This window comes from Rana temporaria, assembly GCF_905171775.1.
Source record: "Rana temporaria chromosome 2 unlocalized genomic scaffold, aRanTem1.1 chr2k, whole genome shotgun sequence".
NCBI classification, from domain to species: Eukaryota; Metazoa; Chordata; class Amphibia; order Anura; family Ranidae; genus Rana; species Rana temporaria.
In genome coordinates this window covers 844,334-869,489 of record NW_024404415.1, presented here as the reverse complement: position 1 = coordinate 869,489, position 25,156 = coordinate 844,334, and the positions used below count along the sequence as shown (strand labels likewise).

Here is a 25,156-nt window from a genome sequence, read left to right as displayed (position 1 = left end):
GTCTGTCCCCCTATAGTGACTCTTCTCTGACCCGTCTGTCCCCCCTATAGTAACTTTTTTCTGACCCGTCTGTCCCCCTATAGTGACTCTCCTCTGACCCATCTGTCCCCCCCTATAGTGACTCTGCCCCAACCAGTCTGTCCCCCTATAGTGACTTTTCTCTGACCCGTCTGTCCCCCTTATAGTGACTCTTCTCTGACCCTTCTGTCCCCCCTATAGTGACTCTTCTCTGACCCTTCTGTCCCCCTATAGTGACTCTTCTCTGACTCGTCTGTCCCCCCCTATAGTGACTCTCCTCTGACCCGTCTGTCCCCCTATAGTGACTTTTCTCTGACCCGTCTGTCCCCCCTATAGCGACTCTTCTCTGACCCGTCTGTCCCCCTATAGTGACTTTTCTCTGACCCGTCTGTCCCCCCTATAGTGACTCTTCTCTGACCCGTCTGTCCCCCTATAGTAACTTTTCTCTGACCCATCTGTCCCCCCTATAGTGACTCTTCTCTGACCCATCTGTCCCCCCTATAGTGACTCTTCTCTGACCCATCTGTCCCCCCTATAGTGACTCTTCTCTGACCCATCTGTCCCCCCTATAGTGACTCTTCTCTGACTCGTCTGTCCCCCTATAGTAACTCTCCCCCCGACGCATCTGTCCCCCCTATAGGAATTCTGCCCCAACCAGTCTGTCCCCCCTATAGCGACTCTTCTCTGACCCGTCTGTCCCCCCTATAGTGACTCTCCTCTGACCCATCTGTCCCCCCTATAGTGACTCTTCTCTGACCCGTCTGTCCCCCCTATAGTGACTCTTCTCTGACCCGTCTGTCCCCCCTATAGTAACTTTTTTCTGACCCATCTGTCCCCCCTATAGCGACTCTTCTCTGACCCGTCTGTCCCCCTATAGTGACTCTTCTCTGACCCATCTGTCCCCCCTATAGTGACTCTTCTCTGACCCGTCTGTCCCCCCTATAGTGACTCTTCTCTCACCCCCTATAGTGACTCTTCTCTGACCCGTCTGTCCCCCTATAGTGACTCTTCTCTGTCCCCCTATAGTGACTCTTCTCTGACCTGTCTGTCCCCCTATAGTAACTCTTCTCTGACCCGTCTGTCCCCCTATAGTGACTCTTCTCTGACCCGTCTGTCCCCCTATAGTGACTCTTCTCTGACCCGTCTGTCCCCCTATAGTGACTCTTCTCTGACCCCCTATAGTGACTCTTCTCTGACCCGTCTGTCCCCCTATAGTGACTCTTCTCTGACCCGTCTGTCCCCCTATAGTGACTCTTCTCTGACCCCCTATAGTGACTCTTCTCTGACCTGTCTGTCCCCCTATAGTAACTCTTCTCTGACCTGTCTGTCCCCCTATAGTGACTCTTCTCTGACCCGTCTGTCCCCCTATAGTGACTCTTCTCTCACCCCCTATAGTGACTCTTCTCTCACCCCCTATAGTGACTGTAACGGTCAGGGGTTAACACCGTTTACGATATTCTATTCCAAAAACCCAAGACAGCTCATCCGACACTCCACAATCCAGCAGACACGATCCATATAGATTTTCCCAGAATAACGAGACACACACAGCTCTGTTCTCTGGTTCCAAATGAATGAATACTTTAATGGTAAACTCAGACTTGTTATATACAGTTAGAAGCCCCAAGAAACAATGGCTTAACTCCACCCACAACATGACACAACGGGTGCTCAATACACATTCCTTTAGATAATGACATTCAGATAATCGACATGAACTAATTACTAGTCATTTACCCAGACGTTCTGACTCCGCGATAAGCTATTCTCACCTGATACACAATACACATTCCTTTGTAGACGTAATTGACATGCTAATCCACTACAGCTGAAAAGTCAGACATCTGACCTTTCAGACTGCCAACCCCCAACACATCTATTATCAATAGACTTCCACACAATGAAATATCTTAGGAGCCAGACTCAATTAACACCTCAACAGTCTGTGTCCCCACATGAAGGAGTCACTCTCCTATTGACCTGTTGGGCTCAGAATTAACAACCTGTAATATGTCAAGATCCTGTAATACATGAATTATCAATAATGTCCCATCTCATGTAATCCGAGATATCAGTTCTCAGTCATCCTATGCCCCTATTGGACATAGGATGACCCTAGACCCAAGAGTCATTGGTGAAGCTGGCACAGGAGTACCCCCCATCCTTCAAGAGCCTCAGGGTCCCACAGGCCATTCCGTTACAGTGACTCTTCTCTGACCCGTCTTTCCCCCCTATAGTGACTCTGCTCTGACCCGTCTGTCCCCCCTATAGTGACTCTGCTCTGACCCGTTTGTCCCCCCTATAGTGACTCTTCTCTGACCCGTCTGTCCCCCCTATAGTGACTCTGCTCTGACCCGTCTGTCCCCCCTATAGTGACTCTGCTCTGACCCGTCTGTCCCCCCTATAGTGACTCTGCTCTGACCCGTTTGTCCCCCCTATAGTGACTCTTCTCTGACCCGTCTGTCCCCCCTATAGTGACTCTGCTCTGACCCGTCTGTCCCCCCTATAGTGACTCTGCTCTGACCCGTCTGTCCCCCCTATAGTGACTCTTCTCTGACCCGTCTGTCCCCCCTATAGTGACTCTGCTCTGACCCGTCTGTCCCCCCCTATAGTGACTCTTCTCTGATCCATCTGTCCCCCCTATAGTGACTCTTCTCTGATCCGTCTGTCCCCCCTATAGTGACTCTTCTCTGACCCGTCTGTCCCCCTATAGTGACTCTTCTCTGACCCATCTGTCCCCCCTATAGTAACTCTTCTCTGACCCGTCTGTCCCCCCTATAGTAACTCTTCTCTGACCCGTCTGTCCCCCCTATAGTGACTCTTCTCTGACCCGTCTGTCCCAATATAGTGACTCTTCTCTGACCCGTCTGTCCCCCCCTATAGTGACTCTTCTCTGACCCGTCTGTCTCCCTATAGTGACTCTTCTCTGACCCATCTGTCCCCCCTATAGTGACTCTTCTCTGACCCGTCTGTCCCCCTATAGTGACTCTTCTCTGACCCGTCTGTCCCCCTATAGTAACTCTTCTCTGACCCGTCTGTCCCCCTATAGTGACTCTTCTCTCACCCGTCTGTCCCCCTATAGTGACTCTTCTCTCACCCCCCGTAGTGACTGTAACGGTCAGGGGTTAACACCGTTTACGATATTCTATTCCAAAAACCCAAGACAGCTCATCCGACACTCCACAATCCAGCAGACACGATCCATATAGATTTTCCCAGAATAACGAGACACACACAGCTCTGTTCTCTGGTTCCAAATGAATGAATACTTTAATGGTAAACTCAGGCTTGTTATATACAGTTAGAAGCCCCAAGAAACAATGGCTTAACTCCACCCACAACATGACACAACGGGTGCTCAATACACATTCCTTTAGATAATGACATTCAGATAATCGACATGAACTAATTACTAGTCATTTACCCAGACGTTCCGACTCCGCGATAAGCTATTCTCACCCGCTACACAATACACATTCCTTTGTAGACTTAATTGACATGCTAATCCACTACAGCTGAAAAGTCAGACATCTGACCTTTCTGACTGCCAACCCCCAACACATCTATTATCAATAGACTTCCACACAATGAAATATCTTAGGAGCCAGACTCAATTAACACCTCAACAGTCTGTGTCCCCACATGAAGGAGTCACTCTCCTATTGACCTGTTGGGCTCAGAATTAACAACCTGTAATATGTCAAGATCCTGTAATACATGAATTATCAATAATGTCCCATCTCATGTAATCCGAGATATCAGTTCTCAGTCATCCTATGCCCCTATTGGACATAGGATGACCCTAGACCCAAGAGTCATTGGTGAAGCTGGCACAGGAGTACCCCCCATCCTTCAAGAGCCTCAGGGTCCCACAGGCCATTCCGTTACAGTGACTCTTCTCTGACCCGTCTTTCCCCCCTATAGTGACTCTGCTCTGACCCGTCTGTCCCCCCTATAGTGACTCTTCTCTGACCCGTTTGTCCCCCCTATAGTGACTCTTCTCTGACCCGTCTGTCCCCCCTATAGTGACTCTTCTCTGACCCGTCTGTCCCCCCTATAGTGACTCTGCTCTGACCCGTCTGTCCCCCCTATAGTGACTCTGCTCTGACCCGTTTGTCCCCCCTATAGTGACTCTTCTCTGACCCGTCTGTCCCCCCTATAGTGACTCTGCTCTGACCCGTCTGTCCCCCCTATAGTGACTCTGCTCTGACCCGTCTGTCCCCCCTATAGTGACTCTTCTCTGACCCGTCTGTCCCCCCTATAGTGACTCTGCTCTGACCCGTCTGTCCCCCCCTATAGTGACTCTTCTCTGATCCATCTGTCCCCCCTATAGTGACTCTTCTCTGATCCGTCTGTCCCCCCTATAGTGACTCTTCTCTGACCCGTCTGTCCCCCTATAGTGACTCTGCTCTGACCCATCTGTCCCCCCTATAGTAACTCTTCTCTGACCCGTCTGTCCCCCCTATAGTAACTCTTCTCTGACCCGTCTGTCCCCCCTATAGTGACTCTTCTCTGACCCGTCTGTCCCAATATAGTGACTCTTCTCTGACCCGTCTGTCCCCCCCTATAGTGACTCTTCTCTGACCCGTCTGTCTCCCTATAGTGACTCTTCTCTGACCCATCTGTCCCCCCTATAGTGACTCTTCTCTGACCCGTCTGTCCCCCTATAGTGACTCTTCTCTGACCCGTCTGTCCCCCTATAGTAACTCTTCTCTGACCCGTCTGTCCCCCTATAGTGACTCTTCTCTCACCCGTCTGTCCCCCTATAGTGACTCTTCTCTCACCCCCCGTAGTGACTGTAACGGTCAGGGGTTAACACCGTTTACGATATTCTATTCCAAAAACCCAAGACAGCTCATCCGACACTCCACAATCCAGCAGACACGATCCATATAGATTTTCCCAGAATAACGAGACACACACAGCTCTGTTCTCTGGTTCCAAATGAATGAATACTTTAATGGTAAACTCAGGCTTGTTATATACAGTTAGAAGCCCCAAGAAACAATGGCTTAACTCCACCCACAACATGACACAATGGGTGCTCAATACACATTCCTTTTAGATAATGAAATTCAGATAATCTACATGAACTAATTACTAGTCATTTACCCAGACGTTCCGACTCCGCGATAAGCTATTCTCACCCGCTACACAATACACATTCCTTTGTAGACTTAATTGACATGCTAATCCACTACAGCTGAAAAGTCAGACATCTGACCTTTCTGACTGCCAACCCCCCAACACATCTATTATCAATAGACTTTCACACAATGAAATCTCTTAGGAGCCAGACTCAATTAACACCTCAACAGTCTATGTGTCCCCACATCCTATTGACCTGTTGGGGGTCAGAATTAACCACCTGTAATATGTCAAGATCCTGTAATACATGAATTATCAATAATGTCCCATCTCATGTAATCCGAGATATCAGTTCTCAGTCATCCTATGCCCCTATTGGACATAGGATGACCCTAGACCCAAGAGTCATTGGTGAAGCTGGCACAGGAGTACCCCCCATCCTTCAAGAGCCTCAGGGTCCCACAGGCCATTCCGTTACAGTGACTCTTCTCTGACCCGTCTTTCCCCCCTATAGTGACTCTGCTCTGACCCGTCTGTCCCCCCTATAGTGACTCTGCTCTGACCCGTTTGTCCCCCCTATAGTGACTCTTCTCTGACCCGTCTGTCCCCCCTATAGTGACTCTTCTCTGACCCGTCTGTCCCCCCTATAGTGACTCTGCTCTGACCCGTCTGTCCCCCCTATAGTGACTCTGCTCTGACCCGTTTGTCCCCCCTATAGTGACTCTTCTCTGACCCGTCTGTCCCCCCTATAGTGACTCTGCTCTGACCCGTCTGTCCCCCCTATAGTGACTCTGCTCTGACCCGTCTGTCCCCCCTATAGTGACTCTTCTCTGACCCGTCTGTCCCCCCTATAGTGACTCTGCTCTGACCCGTCTGTCCCCCCCTATAGTGACTCTTCTCTGATCCATCTGTCCCCCCTATAGTGACTCTTCTCTGACCCGTCTGTCCCCCCTATAGTGACTCTTCTCTGACCCGTCTGTCCCCCTATAGTGACTCTGCTCTGACCCATCTGTCCCCCCTATAGTAACTCTTCTCTGACCCGTCTGTCCCCCCTATAGTAACTCTTCTCTGACCCGTCTGTCCCCCCTATAGTGACTCTTCTCTGACCCGTCTGTCCCCCCCTATAGTAACTCTTCTCTGACCCGTCTGTCCCCCTATAGTGACTCTTCTCTCACCCGTCTGTCCCCCTATAGTGACTCTTCTCTCACCCCCCGTAGTGACTGTAACGGTCAGGGGTTAACACCGTTTACGATATTCTATTCCAAAAACCCAAGACAGCTCATCCGACACTCCACAATCCAGCAGACACGATCCATATAGATTTTCCCAGAATAACGAGACACACACAGCTCTGTTCTCTGGTTCCAAATGAATGAATACTTTAATGGTAAACTCAGGCTTGTTATATACAGTTAGAAGCCCCAAGAAACAATGGCTTAACTCCACCCACAACATGACACAACGGGTGCTCAATACACATTCCTTTAGATAATGACATTCAGATAATCGACATGAACTAATTACTAGTCATTTACCCAGACGTTCTGACTCCGCGATAAGCTATTCTCACCTGATACACAATACACATTCCTTTGTAGACGTAATTGACATGCTAATCCACTACAGCTGACAAGTCAGCCATCTGACCTTTCAGACTGCCAACCCCCAACACATCTATCATCAATAGACTTTCACACAATGAAATATCTTAGGAGCCAGACTCAATTAACACCTCAACAGTCTGTGTCCCCACATGAAGGAGTCACTCTCCTATTGACCTGTTGGGCTCAGAATTAACAACCTGTAATATGTCAAGATCCTGCAATACATGAATTATCAATAATGTCCCATCTCATGTAATCCGAGATATCAGTTCTCAGTCATCCTATGCCCCTAGTGGACATAGGATGACCCTAGATGCAAGAGTCATTGGTGAAGCTGGCACAGGAGTACCCCCCATCCTTCAAGAGCCTCTGGGTCCCACGGGCCATTCCGTTACAGTGACTCTGCTCTGACCCGTCTGTCCCCCCTATAGTGACTCTGCTCTGACCCGTCTGTCCCCCCTATAGTGACTCTGCTCTGACCCGTTTGTCCCCCCTATAGTGACTCTTCTCTGACCCGTCTGTCCCCCCTATAGTGACTCTGCTCTGACCCGTTTGTCCCCCCTATAGTGACTCTTCTCTGACCCGTCTGTCCCCCCTATAGTGACTCTTCTCTGACCCGTCTGTCCCCCCTATAGTGACTCTGCTCTGACCCGTCTGTCCCCCCTATAGTGACTCTTCTCTGACCCGTCTGTCCCCCCTATAGTGACTCTTCTCTGACCCGTCTGTCCCCCCTATAGTGACTCTTCTCTGACCCGTCTGTCCCCCTATAGTGACTCTTCTCTGACCCGTCTGTCCCCCCCTTTAGTAATCACAGCTCAGTAGCGCCCTCTAATGATGTGTCCACTTTGTCTGCAGTGTTGGTCGGAGGCGGTCCCTCTGTCTGTTTCTCTGCACCGCCGGCATCGCCTGTGTCTGCATTATGTTCCTACCAGAGAGGAAGACAGGTACTCTTCACACCCGGATCTACACCCCCCCCCCCCTACACACACACATCACACCCCCCCCCCCCTACACACACATCACACCCCCCCCTACACACACATCACACACCCCCCTGTACACCCCACAACACACACCCCCTACACACACATCACACCTCCTCCCGTACACCCCACAACACACACCCCCTACACACACATCACACCCCCCCATGTAAACCCCACAACACACACCCCCTGTACACCCCACATCACACCCCCCTACACACACATCACACCCCCCCTGTACACCCCACAACACCCCCCCCACACACACATCACACCCCCCCTGTACACCCCACAACACACCCCCCCTGTACACCCCACAACACACACCCCCTGTACACCCCACAACACACACCCCCTGTACACCCCACATCACACCCCCCTACACACACATCACACCCCCCCTGTACACCCCACAACACCCCCCCTGTACACCCCACAACACCCCCCCCCCACACACACACACACCCCCCCTACACACACACATCACACCCCCCCTGTACACCCCACAACACACCCCCCCTACACACACATCACACACCCCCCCTACGCACACATCACCCCTACGCACACATCACCCCCCCCGTACACCCCACAACACCCCCCCCCCCATACACCCCACAACACACACCCCCTGTACACAGATATCACACCCCCCCTACACACACATCACACCCCCCCCCTGTACACACACATCACCCCCCCTGTACACACACATCACACCCCCGTACATCCCACATCACACCCCCTCTAAACACACATCACCCCTCTGTACACATCCCCCCGTAGACATGCACACTCTGTACTCACAACAATCTGTACACCCCCCCCCCCCCTGTACACACAGACGATAATGATTTGTGTGTTGCAGGATTCCTGTCTGTGGTGAACAGTCAGATGCTCTCATTGGTCGGGAAGTTCTGTATTAGCGCAGCTTTCAACATTGTTTATATTTACACAACGGAGCTGTACCCCACCTCTGTGCGGTAAGTGGGCACTATGGGGGGGGGGGGGGTCTTAGATGTCTGGGCCATAGCTAGCTGTCACCTTGTATGTAGTGTGTATGGGGGGATCTTGTATGTAGTGTGTATGGGGGGATCTTGTATGTAGTGTGTATGGGGGGATCTTGTATGTAGTGTGTATGGGGGGATCTTGTATGTAGTGTGTATGGGGGGGGGTTCTTGTATGTAGTGTGTATGGGGGGATCTTGTATGTAGTGTGTATGGGGGGGGATCTTGTATGTAGTGTGTATGGGGGGGGGATCTTGTATGTAGTGTGTATGGGGGGATCTTGTATGTAGTGTGTATGGGGGGGATCTTGTATGTAGTGTGTATGGGGGGATCTTGTATGTAGTGTGTATGGGGGGATCTTGTATGTAGTGTGTATGGGGGGATCTTGTATGTAGTGTGTATGGGGGGATCTTGTATGTAGTGTGTATGGGGGGGGGGTCTTGTATGTAGTGTGTATGGGGGGATCTTGTATGTAGTGTGTATGGGGGGGGATCTTGTATGTAGTGTGTATGGGGGGGGGGTCTTGTATGTAGTGTGTATGGGGGGATCTTGTATGTAGTGTGTATGGGGGGGATCTTGTATGTAGTGTGTATGGGGGGATCTTGTATGTAGTGTGTATGGGGGGGGGATCTTGTATGTAGTGTGTATGGGGGGGATCTTGTATGTAGTGTGTATGGGGGGATCTTGTATGTAGTGTGTATGGGGGGGGGATCTTGTATGTAGTGTGTATGGGGGGATCTTGTATGTAGTGTGTATGGGGGGATCTTGTATGGGGGGATCTTGTATGTAGTGTGTATGGGGGGGGGATCTTGTATGTAGTGTGTATGGGGGGGATCTTGTATGTAGTGTGTATGGGGGGATCTTGTATGTAGTGTGTATGGGGGGATCTTGTATGGGGGGGTCTTGTATGTAGTGTGTATGGGGGGATCTTGTATGTAGTGTGTATGGGGGGATCTTGTATGTAGTGTGTATGGGGGGATCTTGTATGGGGGGGTCTTGTATGTAGTGTGTATTGGTGATGGGGGGGGTCTTGTATGTAGTGTGTGTGGGGGGGATCTTGTATGTAGTGTGTATGGGGGGGGGATCTTGTATGTAGTGTGTATGGGGGGGATCTTGTATGTAGTGTGTATTGGTGATGGGGGGGGGGGGATCTTGTATGTAGTGTGTATTGGTGATGGGGGGGGGGGATCTTGTATGTAGTGTGTATTGGTGATGGGGGGGGGATCTTGTGTGTTTTGGTGATGGGGGGGGGGGGGGGATCTTGTGTGTTTTGGTGATGGGGGGGGGTCTGTGGATTGCTCCATACATCTTGTCCTTGTCTTGCAGGAGTCTGGGGATGGGAGTCTGCTCCATGTTCTCCCGCATTGGAGGGATCATCGCTCCCTTCGTCCCGGCTCTGGTATGGAGAAATCCCATTCTTTCTATAACAATGTAAAAATCAAAGCATAACCCGACCAATAATGGGGGGGGGGGGGTGTCATCTATTTATATACTGCATGGTCTGGAGGACCTCCGTCATATGTCTAGATATATGAATCTATAGTGAGATGAGAGCCACTGAACCTCCAAGAGCCAATTGGAGCCCATTGAACCCCTGAGAGTCAGTCGGAGCGCATTGAACCCCCAGGAGTCAGTCGGAGCCCATTGAACCCCCAGGAGTCAGTCGGAGCCAATTGAACCCCCAGTTGTCAGTTTGAATCCATTGACTCTCTAGGAACCAGGTATATTCAGACCTGCAGTCAGAGCCCATTGAACCCACAGGAATCAGTTGGAGGCCACAGAACCCCCCAGGGATCAGTTGGAGCCCATTGAACCCCCATGGATCATTTGGAGCCCATTGAACCCCCAGGGATCAGTTGGAGCCCATTGAACCTCCAGGAATCAGTTGGAGCCCATTGAACCTCCAGGAATCAGTTGGAGCCCATTGAACCTCCAGGAATCAGCTGGAGCCCACAGAACCCCCAGGGATCAGTTGGAGCCCACAGAACCCCCAGGGATCAGTTGGAGCCCACAGAACCCCCAGGGATCAGTTGGAGCCCATTGAACCCCCAGGGATCAGTTGGAGCCCACAGAACCCCCAGGGATCAGTTGGAGCCCACAGAACCGCCCACAGAACCCCCAGGGATCAGTTGGAGCCCACAGAACCCCCAGGGATCAGTTGGAGCCCATTGAACCCCCAGGGATCAGTTGGAGCCCATTGAACCCCCAGGGATCAGTTGGAGCCCATTGAACCTCCAGGAATCAGTTGGAGCCCACAGAACCCTCAGGAAACAGTTGGAGCCCATTGAACCCCCATTTGTCGGGTAAAGTCCACTGACACTCCAGGAACCAGGTAGATTCAGACCTGGAGTCAGAGCCCATTGAAGCCCCAGAAGTCAATTGGAGCCCTTTGAACCCCCAGGAGTCAGATCCCATTGAACCACCAGGAGTCAGATCCCATTGAACCCCCAGGAGTCAGATCCCATTGAACCCCCAGAAGTCAGATCCCATTGAACCTACAGGAATCTGTAAAAGCACACTGAACCCCTAGGAGCCAGTTGGAGACCACTGAACCCCCAGAAGTTGTCACAAACTGGACCCACAGGACTCAGAGTTGAACCCCCAGGAGTTTGAGCCCATTGACACTAAAGGAGTTCATTGAACCACAGGGAACCAGTTAGGTCTCGTTGAGACCCCAGGATCCACTTAGAGCCCATTGAATCTACAGTAATCTGTAAAAGCACACGGGGGGAGCCACAGGGGAGCCCATTGAACCCCCAGGAACTTTTTGCACTCTATTGAGCCCCAAGAACCTGTTGGAGCCCATTTTATCCCCGAGAGCCAATTAAAGCCTATTGATCCCACAGGAGCCGATTCCCATTGAGGCCCCTCCCCCCAGAGCAAGTTAGAGCCCATTAAACCCCATGTACACCCCTTCTTCATGGGCCCTCTTCTCATTCTATGTCCCCTCAGCGTCCTCTGCGATGGTATCTGCCCTACATTGTGTTCGGTGCCTCTGGGATGTCCGCCGGCCTCTTGAGCCTCCTGTTACCGGAGACCCTGAACACCCCTCTCCCTGACACCCTCTCCGACCTGCAGGTGGTGTCCTACCGACGTCTGCTGACCAAAGAGGGGGAGGAGGAGACTCTGCTGAGCGAGGAGCCGATTGGAGGAAGACAAGTATGACATCATAGAGGGGGGGAGATGGTGGTCATGTGACGGGGGGGGGGGCTTCTAGAGGATGGGAGATCGGGAAATATCCGCAGAGGGGTCAGCAATAGGCAGCGAGGAACAACCTGTACTGGAGGGGCGCCGTCTGTAAATGCCGATCACCTGGCTGTCTCTGGCTTCAGTACTTTCTGTGTCACTTAACCTGCCAAGAGAACCAAAGCAGTTCTTTGAATCCCCAGAGTTCCCCTTTTCCATCTGAATCCGCAGAGTTCCCCCTTTCCATCTGAATCCACAGAGTTCCCCCTTTACATCTGAATCCGCAGAGTTCCCCTTTACATCTGAATCCGCAGAGTTCCCCCTTTACATCTGAATCCACAGAGTTCCCCCTTTACATCTGAATCCACAGAGTTCCCCCTTTACATCTGAATCCACAGAGTTCCCCCTTTACATCTGAATCCGCAGAGTTCCCCCTTTACATCTGAATCCGCAGAGTTCCCCTTTACATCTGAATCCGCAGAGTTCCCCCTTTACATCTGAATCCACAGAGTTCCCCCTTTACATCTGAATCCACAGAGTTCCCCCTTTACATCTGAATCCACAGAGTTCCCCCTTTACATCTGAATCCACAGAGTTCCCCCTTTACATCTGAATCCACAGAGTTCCCCCTTTACATCTGAATCCACAGAGTTCCCCCTTTACATCTGAATCCACAGAGTTCCCCCTTTACATCTGAATCCACAGAGTTCCCCCTTTACATCTGAATCCGCAGAGTTCCCCTTATACATCTGAATCCACAGAGTTCCCCTTATACATCTGCATCCCCAGAGTTCCCCCTTTACATCTGAATCTACAGAGTTCCCCTTTACATCTGAATCCGCAGAGTTCCCTTTTACATCTGAATCCGCAGAGTTCCCTTTTACATCTGAATCCACACAGTTCCCTTTTACATCTGAATCCACACAGTTCCCTTTTACATCTGAATCTACAGAGTTCCCCTTTACATCTGAATCCGCAGAGTTCCCCCTTTCCATCTGAATCCCCAGAGTTCCCCTTATACATCTGAATCCACAGAGTTCCCCTTATACATCTGCATCCCCAGAGTTCCCCTTATACATCTGAATCTACAGAGTTCCCCTTTACATCTGAATCCGCAGAGTTCCCCCTTTCCATCTGAATCCACAGAGTTCCCTTTTACATCTGAATCCACAGAGTTCCCTTTTACATCTGAATCTACAGAGTTCCCCTTTACATCTGAATCCGCAGAGTTCCCCCTTTCCATCTGAATCCCCAGAGTTCCCCTTATACATCTGAATCCACAGAGTTCCCCTTATACATCTGAATCCGCAGAGTTCCCCTTTTACATCTGAATCCGCAGAGTTCCCCTTTTACATCTGAATCCACAGAGTTCCCCCTTTCCATCTGAATCCGCAGAGTTCCCCTTTACATCTGAATCCGCAGAGTTCCCCCTTTACATCTGAATCCACAGAGTTCCCCCTTTACATCTGAATCCACAGAGTTCCCCCTTTACATCTGAATCCACAGAGTTCCCCCTTTACATCTGAATCCACAGAGTTCCCCCTTTACATCTGAATCCACAGAGTTCCCCCTTTACATCTGAATCCACAGAGTTCCCCCTTTACATCTGAATCCACAGAGTTCCCCCTTTACATCTGAATCCACAGAGTTCCCCCTTTACATCTGAATCCGCAGAGTTCCCCTTATACATCTGAATCCACAGAGTTCCCCTTATACATCTGCATCCCCAGAGTTCCCCCTTTACATCTGAATCTACAGAGTTCCCCTTTACATCTGAATCCGCAGAGTTCCCTTTTACATCTGAATCCGCAGAGTTCCCTTTTACATCTGAATCCACACAGTTCCCTTTTACATCTGAATCCACACAGTTCCCTTTTACATCTGAATCTACAGAGTTCCCCTTTACATCTGAATCCGCAGAGTTCCCCCTTTCCATCTGAATCCCCAGAGTTCCCCTTATACATCTGAATCCACAGAGTTCCCCTTATACATCTGCATCCCCAGAGTTCCCCTTATACATCTGAATCTACAGAGTTCCCCTTTACATCTGAATCCGCAGAGTTCCCCCTTTCCATCTGAATCCACAGAGTTCCCTTTTACATCTGAATCCACAGAGTTCCCTTTTACATCTGAATCTACAGAGTTCCCCTTTACATCTGAATCCGCAGAGTTCCCCCTTTCCATCTGAATCCCCAGAGTTCCCCTTATACATCTGAATCCACAGAGTTCCCCTTATACATCTGAATCCGCAGAGTTCCCCTTTTACATCTGAATCCGCAGAGTTCCCCTTTTACATCTGAATCCACAGAGTTCCCCCTTTCCATCTGAATCCGCAGAGTTCCCCTTTACATCTGAATCCGCAGAGTTCCCCCTTTACATCTGAATCCACAGAGTTCCCCCTTTACATCTGAATCCACAGAGTTCCCCCTTTACATCTGAATCCACAGAGTTCCCCCTTTACATCTGAATCCACAGAGTTCCCCCTTTACATCTGAATCCACAGAGTTCCCCCTTTACATCTGAATCCACAGAGTTCCCCCTTTACATCTGAATCCACAGAGTTCCCCCTTTACATCTGAATCCACAGAGTTCCCCCTTTACATCTGAATCCGCAGAGTTCCCCTTTTACATCTGAATCTACAGAGTTCCCCATTACATCTGAATCCCCAGAGTTCCCCCTTTACATCTGAATCTACAGAGTTCCCCTTTACATCTGAATCTACAGAGTTCCCCCTTTACATCTGAATCTACAGAGTTCCCCATTACATCTGAATCCCCAGAGTTCCCCTTATACATCTGAATCCACAGAGTTCCCCTTATACATCTGCATCCCCAGAGTTCCCCCTTTACATCTGAATCCCCAGAGTTCCCCTTATACATCTGAATCCACAGAGTTCCCCTTATACATCTGCATCCCCAGAGTTCCCCCTTTACATCTGAATCCCCAGAGTTCCCCCTTTACATCTGAATCCCCAGAGTTCCCCCTTTACATCTGAATCCACAGAGTTCCCCCTTTACATCTGAATCCACAGAGTTCCCCTTATACATCTGCATCCCCAGAGTTCCCCCTTTACATCTGAATCCCCAGAGTTCCCCTTATACATCTGCATCCCCAGAGTTCCCCTTATACATCTGCATCCCCAGAGTTCCCCCTTTACATCTGAATCCCCAGAGTTCCCCTTATACATCTGAATCCCCAGAGTTCCCCTTATACATCTGAATCCGCAGAGTTCCCCTTTTCCATCTGAATCCGCAGAGTTCCCCTTTTCCATCTGAATCCCCAGAGTTCCCCTTATACATCTGAATCCGCAGAGTTCCCCTTTTCCATCTGAATCCGCAGAGTTCCCCTTTTCCATCTGAATCCGCAGAGTTCCCCCTTTCCATCTGAATCCGCAGAGTTCACCTTTCCATCTGAATCCGCAGAGTTCCCCCTTTCCATCTGAATCCGCAGAGTTCCCCCTTTCCATCTGAATCCGCAGAGTTCCCCTTTCCATCTGAATCCGCAGAGTTCCCCCTTTCCATCTGAATCCGCAGAGTTCCCCTTTCCATCTGAATCCGCAGAGTTCCCCCTTTCCATCTGAATCCGCAGAGTTCCCCCTTTCCATCTGAATCCACAGAGTTCCCCCTTTCCATCTGAATCCGCAGAGTTCCCCCTTTCCATCTGAATCCACAGAGTTCCCCCTTTACATCTGAATCCCCAGAGTTCCCCTTATACATCTGAATCCGCAGAGTTCCCCCTTTACATCTGAATCCACAGAGTTCCCCCTTTACATCTGAATCCACAGAGTTCCCCCTTTACATCTGAATCCACAGAGTTCCCCCTTTACATCTGAATCCGCAGAGTTCCCCCTTTACATCTGAATCCGCAGAGTTCCCCTTTACATCTGAATCCGCAGAGTTCCCCCTTTACATCTGAATCCACAGAGTTCCCCCTTTACATCTGAATCCACAGAGTTCCCCCTTTACATCTGAATCCACAGAGTTCCCCCTTTACATCTGAATCCACAGAGTTCCCCCTTTACATCTGAATCCACAGAGTTCCCCTTATACATCTGAATCCACAGAGTTCCCCCTTTACATCTGAATCCACAGAGTTCCCCGTTTACATCTGAATCCGCAGAGTTCCCCTTTTACATCTGAATCTACAGAGTTCCCCTTATACATCTGAATCCACAGAGTTCCCCATTACATCTGAATCCCCAGAGTTCCCCCTTTACATCTGAATCCACAGAGTTCCCCGTTTACATCTGAATCCGCAGAGTTCCCCTTTTACATCTGAATCTACAGAGTTCCCCTTATACATCTGAATCCACAGAGTTCCCCATTACATCTGAATCCACAGAGTTCCCCCTTTACATCTGAATCCACAGAGTTCCCCGTTTACATCTGAATCCGCAGAGTTCCCCTTTTACATCTGAATCCACAGAGTTCCCCTTTTACATCTGAATCCACAGAGTTCCCCTTTTACATCTGAATCCACAGAGTTCCCCGTTTACATCTGAATCTGCAGAGTTCCCCTTTTACATCTGAATCTACAGAGTTCCCCTTATACATCTGAATCCACAGAGTTCCCCTTATACATCTGCATCCCCAGAGTTCCCCTTATACATCTGAATCTACAGAGTTCCCCTTTACATCTGAGTCCGCAGAGTTCCCCCTTTCCATCTGAATCCACAGAGTTCCCTTTTACATCTGAATCCACACAGTTCCCTTTTACATCTGAATCCACAGAGTTCCCTTTTACATCTGAATCCACAGAGTTCCCTTTTACATCTGAATCTACAGAGTTCCCCTTTACATCTGAATCCGCAGAGTTCCCCCTTTCCATCTGAATCCCCAGAGTTCCCCTTATACATCTGAATCCCCAGAGTTCCCCTTATACATCTGCATCCCCAGAGTTCCCCCTTTACATCTGAATCCCCAGAGTTCCCCTTATACATCTGAATCCCCAGAGTTCCCCTTATACATCTGAATCCGCAGAGTTCCCCTTTTACATCTGAATCCGCAGAGTTCCCCTTTTACATCTGAATCCACAGAGTTCCCCCTTTCCATCTGAATCCGCAGAGTTCCCCTTTACATCTGAATCCGCAGAGTTCCCCCTTTACATCTGAATCCACAGAGTTCCCCTTTACATCTGAATCCACAGAGTTCCCCCTTTACATCTGAATCCACAGAGTTCCCCCTTTACATCTGAATCCACAGAGTTCCCCCTTTACATCTGAATCCACAGAGTTCCCCCTTTACATCTGAATCCACAGAGTTCCCCCTTTACATCTGAATCCACAGAGTTCCCCCTTTACATCTGAATCCACAGAGTTCCCCCTTTACATCTGAATCCACAGAGTTCCCCCTTTACATCTGAATCCACAGAGTTCCCCCTTTACATCTGAATCCGCAGAGTTCCCCTTTTACATCTGAATCTACAGAGTTCCCCATTACATCTGAATCCCCAGAGTTCCCCTTATACATCTGAATCCACAGAGTTCCCCTTATACATCTGCATCCCCAGAGTTCCCCTTATACATCTGCATCCCCAGAGTTCCCCCTTTACATCTGAATCCCCAGAGTTCCCCTTATACATCTGAATCCACAGAGTTCCCCTTATACATCTGCATCCCCAGAGTTCCCCTTATACATCTGCATCCCCAGAGTTCCCCCTTTACATCTGAATCCCCAGAGTTCCCCTTATACATCTGAATCCGCAGAGTTCCCCTTTTCCATCTGAATCCGCAGAGTTCCCCTTTTCCATCTGAATCCGCAGAGTTCCCCTTTTCCATCTGAATCCCCAGAGTTCCCCTTATACATCTGCATCCCCAGAGTTCCCCCTTTACATCTGAATCCCCAGAGTTCCCCTTATACATCTGAATCCACAGAGTTCCCCTTATACATCTGCATCCCCAGAGTTCCCCTTATACATCTGCATCCCCAGAGTTCCCCCTTTACATCTGAATCCCCAGAGTTCCCCTTTCCATCTGAATCCGCAGAGTTCCCCTTTCCATCTGAATCCGCAGAGTTCCCCCTTTCCATCTGAATCCGCAGAGTTCCCCTTTCCATCTGAATCCGCAGAGTTCCCCCTTTCCATCTGAATCCGCAGAGTTCCCCCTTTCCATCTGAATCCACAGAGTTCCCCCTTTCCATCTGAATCCGCAGAGTTCCCCCTTTCCATCTGAATCCACAGAGTTCCCCCTTTACATCTGAATCCCCAGAGTTCCCCTTATACATCTGAATCCGCAGAGTTCCCCCTTTACATCTGAATCCACAGAGTTCCCCCTTTACATCTGAATCCACAGAGTTCCCCCTTTACATCTGAATCCACAGAGTTCCCCCTTTACATCTGAATCCGCAGAGTTCCCCCTTTACATCTGAATCCGCAGAGTTCCCCTTTACATCTGAATCCGCAGAGTTCCCCCTTTACATCTGAATCCACAGAGTTCCCCCTTTACATCTGAATCCACAGAGTTCCCCCTTTACATCTGAATCCACAGAGTTCCCCCTTTACATCTGAATCCACAGAGTTCCCCCTTTACATCTGAATCCACAGAGTTCCCCTTATACATCTGAATCCACAGAGTTCCCCCTTTACATCTGAATCCACAGAGTTCCCCGTTTACATCTGAATCCGCAGAGTTCCCCTTTTACATCTGAATCTACAGAGTTCCCCTTATACATCTGAATCCACAGAGTTCCCCATTACATCTGAATCCCCAGAGTTCCCCCTTTACATCTGAATCCACAGAGTTCCCCGTTTACATCTGAATCCGCAGAGTTCCCCTTTTACATCTGAATCTACAGAGTTCCCCTTATACATCTGAATCCACAGAGTTCCCCATTACATCTGAATCCACAGAGTTCCCCCTTTACATCTGAATCCACAGAGTTCCCCGTTTACATCTGAATCCGCAGAGTTCCCCTTTTACATCTGAATCCACAGAGTTCCCCTTTTACATCTGAATCCACAGAGTTCCCCTTTTACATCTGAATCCACAGAGTTCCCCGTTTACATCTGAATCTGCAGAGTTCCCCTTTTACATCTGAATCTACAGAGTTCCCCTTATACATCTGAATCCACAGAGTTCCCCTTATACATCTGCATCCCCAGAGTTCCCCTTATACATCTGAATCTACAGAGTTCCCCTTTACATCTGAATCCGCAGAGTTCCCCCTTTCCATCTGAATCCACAGAGTTCCCTTTTACATCTGAATCCACACAGTTCCCTTTTACATCTGAATCCACAGAGTTCCCTTTTACATCTGAATCCACAGAGTTCCCTTTTACATCTGAATCTACAGAGTTCCCCTTTACATCTGAATCCGCAGAGTTCCCCCTTTCCATCTGAATCCCCAGAGTTCCCCTTATACATCTGAATCCCCAGAGTTCCCCTTATACATCTGCATCCCCAGAGTTCCCCCTTTACATCTGAATCCCCAGAGTTCCCCTTATACATCTGAATCCCCAGAGTTCCCCTTATACATCTGAATCCGCAGAGTTCCCCTTTTACATCTGAATCCGCAGAGTTCCCCTTTTACATCTGAATCCACAGAGTTCCCCCTTTCCATCTGAATCCGCAGAGTTCCCCTTTACATCTGAATCCGCAGAGTTCCCCCTTTACATCTGAATCCACAGAGTTCCCCCTTTACATCTGAATCCACAGAGTTCCCCCTTTACATCTGAATCCACAGAGTTCCCCCTTTACATCTGAATCCACAGAGTTCCCCCTTTACATCTGAATCCACAGAGTTCCCCCTTTACATCTGAATCCACAGAGTTCCCCCTTTACATCTGAATCCACAGAGTTCCCCCTTTACATCTGAATCCACAGAGTTCCCCCTTTACATCTGAATCCACAGAGTTCCCCCTTTACATCTGAATCCACAGAGTTCCCCCTTTACATCTGAATCCGCAGAGTTCCCCTTTTACATCTGAATCTACAGAGTTCCCCATTACATCTGAATCCCCAGAGTTCCCCTTATACATCTGAATCCACAGAGTTCCCCTTATACATCTGCATCCCCAGAGTTCCCCTTATACATCTGCATCCCCAGAGTTCCCCCTTTACATCTGAATCCCCAGAGTTCCCCTTATACATCTGAATCCACAGAGTTCCCCTTATACATCTGCATCCCCAGAGTTCCCCTTATACATCTGCATCCCCAGAGTTCCCCCTTTACATCTGAATCCCCAGAGTTCCCCTTATACATCTGAATCCCCAGAGTTCCCCTTATACATCTGAATCCGCAGAGTTCCCCTTTTACATCTGAATCCGCAGAGTTCCCCTTTTACATCTGAATCCACAGAGTTCCCCCTTTCCATCTGAATCCGCAGAGTTCCCCTTTACATCTGAATCCGCAGAGTTCCCCCTTTACATCTGAATCCACAGAGTTCCCCCTTTACATCTGAATCCACAGAGTTCCCCCTTTACATCTGAATCCACAGAGTTCCCCCTTTACATCTGAATCCACAGAGTTCCCCCTTTACATCTGAATCCACAGAGTTCCCCCTTTACATCTGAATCCACAGAGTTCCCCCTTTACATCTGAATCCACAGAGTTCCCCCTTTACATCTGAATCCACAGAGTTCCCCCTTTACATCTGAATCCACAGAGTTCCCCCTTTACATCTGAATCCACAGAGTTCCCCCTTTACATCTGAATCCGCAGAGTTCCCCTTTTACATCTGAATCTACAGAGTTCCCCATTACATCTGAATCCCCAGAGTTCCCCTTATACATCTGAATCCACAGAGTTCCCCTTATACATCTGCATCCCCAGAGTTCCCCTTATACATCTGCATCCCCAGAGTTCCCCCTTTACATCTGAATCCGCAGAGTTCCCCTTATACATCTGAATCCACAGAGTTCCCCTTATACATCTGCATCCCCAGAGTTCCCCTTATACATCTGCATCCCCAGAGTTCCCCCTTTACATCTGAATCCCCAGAGTTCCCCTTATACATCTGAATCCGCAGAGTTCCCCTTTTCCATCTGAATCCGCAGAGTTCCCCTTTTCCATCTGAATCCGCAGAGTTCCCCTTTTCCATCTGAATCCCCAGAGTTCCCCTTATACATCTGAATCCGCAGAGTTCCCCTTTTCCATCTGAATCCGCAGAGTTCCCCTTTTCCATCTGAATCCGCAGAGTTCCCCTTTTCCATCTGAATCCCCAGAGTTCCCCTTTTCCATCTGAATCCGCAGAGTTCCCCTTTTCCATCTGAATCCGCAGAGTTCCCCTTTTCCATCTGAATCCGCAGAGTTCCCCTTTTCCATCTGAATCCGCAGAGTTCCCCTTTTCCATCTGAATCCGCAGAGTTCCCCTTTTACATCTTGTAACGGTCAGGGGTTAACACCGTTTACGATATTCCATTCCACCAACCCAAGACAGCTTATCCGACACTCCACAATCCAGCAGACACGACCCATTGGATTTTCCCAGAATAACGAGACACAAGCTCTGTTCTCTGGTTCCAAACGAATGAACCCTTTAATGGTAAACTCAGCTCAGAGGGGGGCAGTTGGGGGAGGGGTGAAGTTGGGGGAGGGGTATAGAGGAGACAGTAGAGGGGGGCAGTTGTGGGAGGGGTGAGGTTGGGGGAGGGGTATAGAGGTGAGGTTGGGGGAGGGGTATAGAGGAGACAGTAGAGGGGGGCAGTTGGGGAGGGGTGTGGTTAGGGAGGGGGTATAGAGGAGACAGTAGAGGGGGCAGTTGGGGGAGGGGTACAGAGGAGACAGTAGAGGGGGCAGTTGGGGGAGGGGTGTGGTTAGGGAGGGGGTATAGAGGAGACAGTAGAGGGGGCAGTTGGGGGAGGGGTACAGAGGAGACAGTAGAGGGGGCAGTTGGGGGAGGGGTGTGGTTAGGGAGGGGGTATAGAGGAGACAGTAGAGGGGGCAGTTGGGGGAGGGGTATAGAGGAGACAGTAGAGGGGGCAGTTGGGGGAGGGGTACAGAGGAGACAGTAGAGGGGGGCAGTTGGGGGAGGGGTACAGAGGAGACAGTAGAGGGGGGCAGTTGGGGAGGGGGGTGGTTAGGGAGGGGGTATAGAGGAGACAGTAGAGGGGGCAGTTGGGGGAGGGGTATAGAGGAGACAGTAGAGGGGGCAGTTGGGGGAGGGGTACAGAGGAGACAGTAGAGGGGGGCAGTTGGGGGAGGGGTACAGAGGAGACAGTAGAGGGGGGCAGTTGGGGAGGGGTGTGGTTAGGGAGAGGGTATAGAGGAGACAGTAGAGGGGGCAGTTTTGGGAGGGGTATAGGGAGACGGTGGAGGGGGAGGGGTATAGAGAAGACCGTAGAGGGGGCAGTTGTGGGATGGGTGAGGTTGGGGGAGGGGTATAGAGGAGACGGTGGAGGGGGAGGGGTGAGGTTGGGGGAGGGGTATAGAGGAGACGGTGGAGGGGTGGGGTTGGGGGAGGGGTATAGAGGAGACAGTAGAGGGGGGCAGTTTTGGGAGGGGTATAGAGGAGACGGTGGAGGGGGAGGGGTATAGAGGAGACAGTAGAGGGGGCAGTTGGGGGAGGGGTACAGAGGAGACAGTAGAGGGGGGCAGTTGGGGGAGGGGTACAGAGGAGACAGTAGAGGGGGGCAGTTGGGGAGGGGTGTGGTTAGGGAGAGGGTATAGAGGAGACAGTAGAGGGGGCAGTTTTGGGAGGGGTATAGGGAGACGGTGGAGGGGGAGGGGTATAGAGAAGACCGTAGAGGGGGCAGTTGTGGGATGGGTGAGGTTGGGGGAGGGGTATAGAGGAGACGGTGGAGGGGGAGGGGTGAGGTTGGGGGAGGGGTATAGAGGAGACGGTGGAGGGGTGGGGTTGGGGGAGGGGTATAGAGGAGACAGTAGAGGGGGGCAGTTTTGGGAGGGGTATAGAGGAGACGGTGGAGGGGGAGGGGTATAGAGGAGACAGTAGAGGGGGCAGTTGGGGGAGGGGTACAGAGGAGACAGTAGAGGGGGGCAGTTGGGGGAGGGGTACAGAGGAGACAGTAGAGGGGGGGCAGTTGGGGAGGGGTGTGGTTAGGGAGAGGGTATAGAGGAGACAGTAGAGGGGGCAGTTTTGGGATGGGTGAGGTTGGGGGAGGGGTATAGAGGAGACGGTGGAGGGGGAGGGGTGAGGTTGGGGGAGGGGTATAGAGGAGACGGTGGAGGGGGAGGGGTGAGGTTGGGGGAGGGGTATAGAGGAGACGGTGGAGGGGGAGGGGTATAGAGGAGACGGTGGAGGGGGAGGGGTATAGAGGAGACGGTGGAGGGGGAGGGGTATAGAGGAGACGGTGGAGGGGGGCAGTTGGGGGAGGGGTGTGGTTGGGGAGGGGTATAGAGGAGACAGTAGAGGGGGGCAGTTGTGGGAGGGGTATAGAGGAGACGGTGGAGGGGGAGGGGTATAGAGGAGACGGTGGAGGGGGAGGGGTATAGAGGAGACGGTGGAGGGGGAGGGGTATAGAGGAGACGGTGGAGGGGGGCAGTTGTGGGAGGGGTGAGGTTGGGGGAGGGGTATAGAGGAGACGGTGGAGGGGGAGGGGTGAGGTTGGGGGAGGGGTATAGAGGAGACGGTGGAGGGGGAGGGGTATAGAGGAGACGGTGGAGGGGGAGGGGTATAGAGGAGACGGTGGAGGGGGAGGGGTATAGAGGAGACGGTGGAGGGGGGCAGTTGGGGGAGGGGTGTGGTTGGGGAGGGGTATAGAGGAGACAGTAGAGGGGGGCAGTTTTGGGAGGGGTATAGAGGAGACGGTGGAGGGGGGCAGTTGGGGGAGGGGTGTGGTTGGGGAGGGGTATAGAGGAGACAGTAGAGGGGGGCAGTTGTGGGAGGGGTGAGGTTGGGGGAGGGGTATAGAGGTGAGGTTGGGGGAGGGGTATAGAGGAGACAGTAGAGGGGGAGGGGTGAGGTTGGGGGAGGGGTATAGAGAAGACGGTGGAGGGGGAGGGGTATAGAGGAGACAGTAGAGCGGGGCAGTTGGGGGAGGGGTGTGGTTAGGGAGGGGGGTATAGAGGAGACAGTAGAGGGGACAGTTGGGGAGGGGTATAGAGGGGGCAGTTTTGGGAGGGGTATAGAGGAGACGGGGGAGGGGTGAGGGTGGGCTCCTCCCCATATAATGTATATTTGTCGCCCCCTGTCTGCAGGGTATTTTAGGTCCTGGCGGAGAGGCTTCCAGCGAGGAGGAGGAGCTCTTCCATCGGAGGACACTCGGCTCTGCTCTCCATGGTGAACGATGATGGGGGGGGGGGGGCCCCTTGGTGGATTGTACCCCCCCAGAAGCTGCTTTTATCGGACCTGTGTGCAGAGGCCCCGAAGCTTGTGGTGTCGGTGGCGTCGGTGTACCTGGAGCACTATAGGAATAGGGGATATGATGGTGGAGGGTCATTGTGTATATGGGGGGGAGGGGGAGGGGATGGAGGCGGAGTTCCTCCCATCTGCCACACTTTATGGGAATCGATCGCCGGCCCAGCCAACGAATGAATGTGAAAGTGCCTTCTGGCCGGCTGATTGGAGACCCCCTTTAAGCCCCGCCTCTCTGTGTCAGCAGTCATAGACACAGCAATCCCGGTGTCTACAGTTCTCCACAGCCTGAGGATACTGCACGAGCCTGTACAGACATGGAGGGGGAGGGGTCTCTGTGCCTCGCCCCGCCTCTCCTGGTGGACAATATTTTATTATTTATATCTATTTATATTTGAAATCCAGAACTTTATACATAAAGATTTTCTCTATACAGCGGCTGGTCAATCATTCAATTCTTCTCCTTCCGTCACGGGGGGGGGGGGGGGGATCCCCGGACTGCATTGGATGGGGGTGGAGTGGCTGATCCCTGGGGCCCCTCTGCATTGGATGGGGGTGGAGTGGCTGATCCCCGGGGCCCCTCTGCATTGGATGGGGGTGGAGTGGCTGATCCCCGGGGTCCCCTCTGCATTGGATGGGGGTGGAGTGGCTGATCCCGGGGTCCCCTCTGCATTGGATGGGGGTGGAGTGGCTGATCCCGGGGCCCCTCTGCATTGGATGGGGGTGGAGTGGCTGATCCCGGGGCCCCTCTGCATTGGATGGGGGTGGAGTGTCTGAACCCTGGGGCCCCTCTGCATTCGATGGGGGTGGAGTGGCTGATCCCCGGGACCCTCTGCATTGGATGGGGGTGGAGTGGCTGATCCCCGGGGCCCCTGTGAATTAGATGGGGGTGGAGTGGCTGATCCCCGGGGCCTCTCTGCATTGGATGGGGGTGGAGTGGCTGATCCCCGGGGCCCCTCTGCATTGGATGGGGGTGGAGTGACTGATCCCCGGGGCTCCTGTGAATTGGATGGGGGT

At 51.4% G+C, this 25,156-nt stretch overlaps 1 protein-coding gene across 1 annotated transcript in view; it reads left to right on the top strand.

Moving 5' to 3' along the window:
- LOC120921631 (solute carrier family 22 member 15-like) overlaps positions 1 to 24,574 on the top strand; it is a 30,260-nt gene extending 5,686 nt beyond the window's left edge. Inside the window, exons 5-9 of the mRNA XM_040334145.1 lie at positions 7,566 to 7,654; positions 8,565 to 8,679; positions 10,030 to 10,102; positions 11,656 to 11,862; positions 23,983 to 24,574. Coding sequence (XP_040190079.1) covers positions 7,566 to 7,654; positions 8,565 to 8,679; positions 10,030 to 10,102; positions 11,656 to 11,862; positions 23,983 to 24,075 — 577 coding nt within the window. The 3' untranslated portion in view covers positions 24,076 to 24,574. The remainder of the gene's footprint in view (positions 1 to 7,565; positions 7,655 to 8,564; positions 8,680 to 10,029; positions 10,103 to 11,655; positions 11,863 to 23,982) is intronic.
- The last annotated feature ends 582 nt before the right edge of the window (positions 24,575 to 25,156 follow it).